The sequence below is a fragment of the Phaethon lepturus genome, unplaced genomic scaffold, assembly GCF_000687285.1.
Source record: "Phaethon lepturus isolate BGI_N335 unplaced genomic scaffold, ASM68728v1 scaffold37028, whole genome shotgun sequence".
In the NCBI taxonomy this organism is placed as follows: Eukaryota; Metazoa; Chordata; class Aves; order Phaethontiformes; family Phaethontidae; genus Phaethon; species Phaethon lepturus.
In genome coordinates this window covers 1-8,357 of record NW_010560423.1, presented here as the reverse complement: position 1 = coordinate 8,357, position 8,357 = coordinate 1, and the positions used below count along the sequence as shown (strand labels likewise).

The 8,357-nt window shown below is 55.5% G+C and overlaps 2 protein-coding genes across 2 annotated transcripts; one reads left to right on the top strand and one right to left on the bottom strand.

Annotated features, from left to right (window-relative positions):
- Positions 1-110: 110 nt before the first annotated feature.
- Positions 111-1,249, top strand: NDUFA2 (NADH dehydrogenase (ubiquinone) 1 alpha subcomplex, 2, 8kDa; the record flags this gene model as incomplete). The annotated part of the gene is made up of 2 exons (XM_010293667.1): positions 111-217; positions 1,158-1,249. Coding segments are annotated over 2 exons (199 nt in total), but the record flags the coding sequence as incomplete, so codon positions are not given.
- A 437-nt stretch (positions 1,250-1,686) lies between these two features.
- On the bottom strand, positions 1,687-7,989 carry TMCO6 (transmembrane and coiled-coil domains 6; the record flags this gene model as incomplete). The annotated part of the gene is made up of 11 exons (XM_010293666.1): positions 1,687-1,851; positions 2,330-2,497; positions 3,065-3,159; positions 3,305-3,479; positions 3,568-3,679; positions 4,374-4,490; positions 5,054-5,139; positions 5,775-5,879; positions 7,149-7,332; positions 7,473-7,582; positions 7,833-7,989. Coding segments are annotated over 11 exons (1,474 nt in total), but the record flags the coding sequence as incomplete, so codon positions are not given.
- Positions 7,990-8,357: the final 368 nt, after the last annotated feature.

The window sequence follows — 8,357 nt, the reverse complement described above, 5'->3', positions numbered from 1 at the left end:
GGGCCCTGGCAACGAGGGGGCCCGGGTGTTGAGGCGCTGGGCTGCCCGCAGCCTGCCCGGTCACAGCGGGCTCAGCCATGCGGATCAGCCGCTCCTCCTTCCCTCCCCAGAGACTTCATTGAACAGCACTACGTGACCCTGAAGAAGGCAAACCCGGATTTCCCCATTCTGATCCGCGAGTGTTCCGGTGTCCAGCCCAAGCTCTGGGCTCGGTACGGTAAGTGGGGGGTGCCCGCCGGTAGCCACCACCTGAGGAGAGCTAGAGGCGAGCGCCAGAGCCCCGCGGTCTGCAGCGGGGTGGGGAGGAGGTTCAGCGATTAAGGGACATTGTAAGGGACATTGATGAGGGAGTAGCTGTCCACGAGGCAAGGTGGGTCTTGGCCTCAGAGGAGTGCGTTACTGCTGCATGATCTGGTGAGAAGCGAAAAAAGGGACCTGTGGCTCAGAAAGTGGTTTGCCAGCTCGTGGCTGTGATCTCCCACCACTATAGAATTCCTGTACAGAAAAACGTGTTTGTTCTTTCTTTTCACTGTGTCCTCAGTGAAACGCCAAGGAGGGAGCAGAAAAGCTCCTCTGTAGAGGCCTCATTTTCTTCCCAAGGCCAACTGGACTGGACAGAAATAATTTAGAAACTCTTTTAAGGCAAATGACTCTAAGCATGAGTTTCCCAGTGCGAGCAAACAGGCCAGCAGAGCCTGCTCGTATAGTGCTTGTCTCTTGTTTGTATGTGACTTGCAGGGAAATAGACCCCCAGCTAGGGGCTGCTGTAGGAACAGCAAGTTTTTCAGCACTATTTTACTGAAGTGTTGGTGAGCATCTTGATGTGAACAGGCCAAAAGCCACCAGGTTGCTTTGGGATGTGGTGATTGCCTCTGCCCAGCTGCTGTGCAGCAAAAGTTAACAGAAGGCGGCAAGGAAATGTATTAGGCTGTCTGGACTTCTCTCCAAGGGAAGGGCTGAGAAAAGAGAAGGTGGAAGTGATAACTTGGGCACAGGGAGGCACAGTGAGGAGTGGTGGGTGCAAAGGGTGGTGATGGGAGCCTGGGCTGTGACACCAGTGGCACTTAGGAAACTTAAAGCGGGGCTTTGCGGTTGCCCTTGCAGCAGAAAAGGACCAGGACACCTGCCCCTTCTCTCATCCTCTGTCTTTCCTGCAGAGTTTGGAAAGGAGAAAAGCGTACCGCTGAACAACCTTACTGTGGATGAAGTGGCCAAGGCCTTGGAGAACATTGTGAAAAGCAAGGTGTGAAGACAGACAGTAAATATGTGCGTGCTAAAGACTTGACTGATGATCTTTAATGTAAAATGTGTATCTTTTAACTTATCAATTGCATAAATGCAACATGCTTACCCTGAGCTTCACGTGTTGGGTTTATAGCCCAAAGGAGCTGCTGGAGGCAATGGCAAATCCAGCAGGGTTTATACACCACCTCCCCAGTATCAAGAGCCTATCTGCCCGGGGTCAGCTCTGCCTCAAGCTCTGGGGAGGCACGGGGCAGCCTGCTGGTAGCTGTGAGGACAGAAACAGTCATATCTTGCCAAGGACCAGCATCCCCGTGCAGACAGCACTGGTTCTCAGAGCAGGCAGTTAGACTCCTAAACAGCCCTGGGGAAAGCAGGGCACAGGGTGAACAAACGGTTTATTCCTCCTTGGAGCGCAGGGGGAAGGAAGGGAAGTGGCGTGGCCTAGGAGAAGGCAGACAACGTGGCGTGGCAGGGACTGAAGGTGGAGGCTCCCAGGGGCTGCCTGACCATGTCCAGCAGTGCTTGTGCCCGCTCCTGCAGCTCTGGGGTGTTCTGGTGCTGCTCAAGGGCTCGGTGCCCACCTTGCCTGACAAAGTCAGCAGCAGCCTGTGCGAGAGGAGAGGGGTGAGAGCTGCCTGGCTGCCATTTGAGTAGCTGCTACAGCTGATCCTGTCTGCCCAGAGCCACCACTGTGTGGCCTGGGGAACAGGGCTGGAGGAATTCCCCAGAGCCCTACCAGACACTAAAGTCCTAAGCCAGGTAGATCCAGCCATGCTCATTGCTGGCTGGGAGTTGCCAAAGCTTGAAGTAAGCACAACTGAATGAAAAGAATCCCCCCATAATAACCTCAAAGGGTACAACCAACAGGCACAAAAACCAGTCATTCTCAATGAAAAGGAACCCCCCAGAGGCAAAAGAAGGGCTTCTGCATCACACAAGTGGCCCCCTTCAGGCACATGTCTGGGTGCTGAGGAGCTGGGGCTAGTATGGCAATGACTGACAGCGGTATTATTTAAATAATGATCCCCATCCCCAGCTTTACGATCTCGTGCTTGATTCTGGGGCAGGCACCCTCAGCTCTTACCTCTGGCCAGTGCAGGAAGAGGAGGTGCAGCAGCTCGAGGCACTGCCCCACCACTTCGGGGTCAGGCAGCGTGAGGGTGGGCAGCAGCAGGGGCAGGGTGGGCTCCTGGTGCAGCTGCTGGCAGTAGGCTGGTCCCTTCTCTGCTATATTACACAGAACTGTCAGGACCTGGATGGAGAAGCCATGAGAAGGACTGAGCAATGTAGGCTTTGTTATTGGGCAGATTCCTGACAGGCTTGGGAGGGCTCTGAAGAACTCCCCAAGCCCTCCCTGGGGGTCTTGCCAGTGCTTCCCCAAAGCCACATGCCCACCAACCGGCTGGGTTTTGAATGCTTTTTAAAAGCCTTCTCCATTCATCCCCATGCCAAGCAGATGCAGCCGTACCACCCACCCCTGGAAAGAGCATACCCCCAAGACCCCCTACAGCTTTAGGGCCTTCCAAAAGGTGGCAGCAGCCTCTCCTGGCCTGCTCCAGGTGCTGGCAGGCCTGGCCCCAACTTAACACCTGCCTTGGGACCCCTCTTCTGCTGGGACAAGATTCTGTCAAGGGTAAATACAGATGTAGTGACTTCAGGGGAGGCGGATGGTGACTCTACCACAACATGAGACCTTCTGCCAAGCTGTTGCTACCACCCCAAGTCAACTTCCAACTTGAGCACTGTGTGTGCGGGATTCATGTTCCTGAAAGTCCAGTGCTCCCCCGCCCCAGACCTGGGGCACAAGGCGAGGTCTTACCAACACACTGGCCATCTGGGAACACGGCAGGAGCTGCAGCAGGGCCGGGAGCAAGTCCAGGGAGAGCAAAGCGGAGCAGAAGAAGGGCTCATCTGCTAGGGTGGGAAGAGAAGGAACATACTGATAAAATTGAGGTTTCTGAGGGAGGTCTCTGTAGACAAGATGCCATGAGTCTGCCAGCAATCAAGGCAGGTCCCAGCAGCAGCTCTGGCTCTGCTGACAGCCCCATGGGACACTCACCCGTGAGGTTGTTCAGCAGCCAGAGACACTCCGGTACGATGAACGGATGCTGCTGGAAGAAGCACTGCAGGATGAGGAAGAGGGCGATGAGCAGGCGCTCGTCCTGGATCTGGCCTTCGCAGCCCGTCTCCTCTGCGAGTAGGTTGCTGAGACATCGCAGCACTGGGCAGACAAGCTGTGACGGTGGGAAACAAAAAGCCCTTTAGCTGGGCAGCATCCCCACAGCAACACTGAGAATGGCCGACACCCTGCCCGCATCTTACCAGCTCCAGGCCCTCAGGAGCGTTTTGGGGAATTTCAGAAGCCAGGTCGAGCAAGAGCGAGGTAAGGGCAGGCAAGGCCCCCAGGGACAGCAATGCTGCGTTGGCTGTATGGCTGCAAAAGGAAGGGACAGCGTGGTTGCTCTCAACTCTCGGGCAGGGAAAACTGCTGCAGCCCTTGCCAAACTGGAAATTGGGAGCACTCTCCTGAACCACCATAGGGCTCATTTCATGTTTGAATAGCAGCTTGTCTCTGAGCTTAGGAGAAAGTTTAAAAGCCCTCATCAAACAGATTCACGGGCATTATCTGTGTGGGTCTGGAAACAACAGCCCTGATCCTTCTTTGAGTACCCACACATTCCCTTCCTCTGCTGGGGCTGCTGAAAGAGATGGCACTGGAGCTGCCACGCCAAGGCAGGTAGAGATTGTTGGCAGCATCCAGCCTGGCCAGGTGACACTGGGCTAACGCCAGAAGCTCAGGGGTCCAGGGAGCTTGCCTTGGGGAGTGCAGGGGATAACTCCAGATGTGGGGAGGTGACTGAGGGGTGTTTCAGAGGACTAGGAACAGCCTCAGGTTATCACCCTTATCACCTGTTACCACCCTGTAAAGGAACTCAGCGATCCTGCAAACAGCATGTGTGTGCTCACATATGAGAGTGGGAATGCCCAGGATGGCAGGGAAATTGCTTTCCCCAAGGGAAAGGGGTGAGGGGAGGCAATCCAGGACCCCCTGCAGGACACCATGCCTTCGTGCCTCTCTGTTTGGCTGCCCCCAGGGAACTCAAAATGAGGAGAAAAATCACGTTTACCTACAAATGATGTAGTGGAGACACCATGCAAACTCCACGGCTGCTCCTGTCCCAGCCTTGAGGCTGGAGCAAACCAGTCGAAGCATGTGCTGGGGGAGAACAGAGTCCAGAACCAAGCTGGGGGCAGAATGGCAGAGTTAACGGAGGCACAGGCCAGAGCACAAGCAGGACAGACTGACAGGGAGACACTAGCCCTGGCTGCTGAGCAGGGAGCTGCTCTCCCCATACTGGGCTCTGCATGCTCCAGAAACACACCTGGAAGAGACTTTTACTTAAGGGCTGCAGCCTCAGGCACCACTAAGGCCCACCAAAAGCTCTCCCTGTCCATGGCAGGCCCTGGGGATACTCAGCACACCTTGGCTGGGGTCACATTTTTGGCACTGGGGGCTGTCAAGCTGATCTTTTCCTTCGCAGAAATACAGCCAGAATTTCCCTGCAAGTCTACCCTGTTCAACACTGTCCTTTACCGAAATACCAGAGCTGTCTGCTCAGATGAGGCTGAGGGAAAAGAGTCAAGCCCCGCACCCTGATCTGCAACAAAACCTCCATAATTCTGGTAGGATTCTGCTCAGAATTATTAGTATCACTGTGATGGGAAAGGCGTCATTGTCCCTGGCATGCAAATACCACGCCAGGCCCCAGGGCCCATCCTGATTCAGAGTTAAGAGGCTCGGACTCACGGTATGATCTCTGCGGGGGCTTCCTTGGCTTGGAGGAGCTGCGAGAGGACGTAGCCCAGACCTTCCAGCACAGCCTCGTGTGGGGACTGCAATCAAACAGAACAAAGCTAATCCTGTGTGACAGAGCCAGGAGGATCCTGGGGTGCCAGCTGCCGTGCTGGTGAGAAGGCAATACCTCTTTGTAACACCAAACCAAGCAGCTGAGTGGCGCAGCCTTTCCATGCCTGTGGAAGAGGGCGCATAGCAGGGGACCGGGCGTGATAGAGCAAGCTGTGGCCACACCAAAGCTGAGCTGTCCCCCCTCCCCATACTCACATGGGCTGCAGCTGGACGGATGCAGGAGCCCAAACACAGCAGCAGAGCTGCTTTGGGCGTTCAGATCTGCACACGACAGCCCCACTCACTATCTTGGCCTCATTTGCCTGCTGGACCCAAGCCATACAGAGGGGAGAAGCCTGTGGCTCCCTGTGTTAGACTGTTTGTCTGCAAGCCACGGTTATGGATGCGAGAGATTCAGCTGGAGAAGAGCACAAGGTGGTGACTTGAGCCCCAAAAATGCAGGAGAGCCTGTGAGAGACCCTCACCTGCAAGGGAACAACAACCCTCTGCAGGGGGGTCTCCACTCATGACCACAGCTGGAAGGAGGTACTGACAGCCAGTGTTTGAAGTGCCTAAGAAAAGTCTGTCTGAGGCAGGGCAGGGGAAGAGCTCTTTCACCCACCTGGATGCAGGATGCCAGCACTGGAATGATGCCCTGAGGCAGAAGCTGCTTCCTCACAGCTTCACTTTCCACTACCAGATTCCCCAGCGTGTACAAACACAGCTCCTGAAACATACCCGAGAGAGCAGGTCATCTCCTTCGTACTCCCCAGCAGGACCCTGGCCAGCCTGGGCAGCCAGCAAGGCCTCTGAGTCCCTGTACCCCGGGACTAGGGCACACGCTTCCCCTGAGCGGGGCAGAAGCTTCATCAGAGGGATAAACATAGATGGATAATGCTGGACTCTCCAGCTACCCCATTCCCAGCCAGATGAACTTCAGTTTATCCTTTTTCTATGTCTCAGGCTAGGATCTGATCACTTCTACTTTGGAGGTTTTTCAGGATTCCAATTATTGCTATGACATTTCCCTGGGACCCCTCTAATTCCACAGTATTCTCCTGGAAACTGCCTGTGTGCTGGATTAAAATGTTATCATCACCTTGGGGTTGCTTCCCATCTTGTCCCTTAGCTCTGATCCTGTTGTCCCAAATATATTGGGACAACAATCCTGTCTGCTTCTCAAAGGAGTGCTGCACCAAGTGTGCTGCTCGGCTGCTGGTGAAACACACAGGCATCCCAGAGCTACTCCAACTGTTCGCTCCTTTGCCTGGATCAAACAGCACAGACTGGAGCCACAGGTACTCTGCTCTTCCTCCCGAGCTGGGCGAAAGCCTGTCTGCTTGTTGCATGAAGGTATGCTGACAAAATAGCTGTCCCTGCATCCCAGCCTGCAGCTGCTCATTTCTTTCACTTTTCCAAGATCCTTTAAAACACCTAAACTGACCTGCATCTAGTATTTCTGCTTTACCCACTACACAGTCACCAAGGTACCTCCTGTCCAGGCCCAGCCTGCATCAAGAGGCCAGACCGTACATCTGATGATGGAGCCTGCAGTCCCTGCTTCCCCAAATGCAGCCTGGGGCTCAAGAGGAGGAACCCATTGCATATGGAGCAAACCACTGTGTCCTGGGCTGCGGCAGGAGGATTTGCTTGGCCTGGATGAGGCTTGGGAGCATTTAAGTGCAGCCTGCAGCTACCTGGAGGAGGTGCAAACACAATGCAACCAAACTCCTCTTGGTGTTGGGTCAGGGCACAGTGAAGAGTGTCTCCATATTTCCAAGACTTGGCCAAACAAAGCCATGCTGCCCTGGACTAGCACCAGGGACAGTCCTGCTCCAAGGGGAAGGCTGGGCTAGGGACTTCCAGAGGGCCCCTTCCCACCAGCACTCCTACATGGCCATGTTAGGCCAAGGCTAGCCAAAAGAGGTCAACACCCAACTGCTACCAAAGGATTATCAGCTGCCAGAGCCCTGGCAAACACAAGCACGGATCTTACTGTGAACTCAACGCTGTGTCCCGAGAGGTATGTGAGGAGATAGGAGGTCACTGGCAGACATGCCTCAGCCACAGCAGGGTCACTGGAGTGGGAGAGCTCATGGAGACAGCGGCCTGCCTCCATCTGCATGTCAGCCAGGCTGCTGGTGAAGAGCCCGATGAGTGTCCGGATGCTGCCGTCCAGCCTGGTAGAACACAAAGGGTGCTGTCGCTCCTCCCTTCCCACCCTTGGCCACACACCAGCTCACCCACACAACAACCGGGACAAAGGGCCACTCTGGACATGACCTTGATAACAGCCATGCAGTGCCAAACCTGGGCTGACCTGACAAACTTCTGCTGGGTCTCCTTGTTCTGCAGAGCCCAGCGGAGGCGGCTGAGTGATCTTTTCCTGTCCTCTGAACCCCTCTGCACACCTCTGAGCAGCTCAAGAACCTATCCGAAAAGTAAAAGATGAGTGAATTTCAAGCAGTGCCAGGGTTAAGATTTCATCCCGCTTATCCCAGAGGCAAAGAAACCCAGGGCACAAAGATGGTCACCAAGAACCTTGCTGTTCCTCACTGTGTCTGGCAGTGTTGCAGAAAACACTCCCCAAACCCACCTCCACCCAGGCTCCTCCGCATGCCTAGCGGCTGGGGAAGACGCCAGGGACCCCCATCACCACAGAAAACGTCATGCTCTTCACCTCATCCTCCGAGAGAAGGTCCGGCATGATCCCTGCTCCATCCTGTCCACCCTCCTCTGTTGCGGTGTCCTCCCGCAGAAGCCGTTTGCTGACCAGCTGCTCCTGCCGCCGGGCTTTCCTGAGAGCTGTGATCGAATCAGTCCCCGTCACCACCTGCCTAAGTCAAGACGCTTTTCCATCCCACCAAAGAGCGTTATTCCTTTGAACGGGGAGAAGCTGCCAGTTCCTTGTTGCACGAGCCAGGGAGGGACGCACGAGGCGGCGAGTGCATTTCGACCTTGCAGGGCTGCGGGGCCGGGCACTCATCAACGTGCGAAGCCACAGCTGGGCAAACCGGCACGGAATTTCGGGACAGACGTGTGGGGACCAGAGCAGCCGCACTGGGAGGTGGTTGAGGAAATAGGGCATCCAGGGCAGAAAACCCACGTGGGTTTAAAATGCTTTCCCGGTTGGGCAGGGAGCCCACAGATGCTGACCACCCGGTGCACCCCCAGGATGCGTGGCCAGACGGGGCGGGGGGCCGGG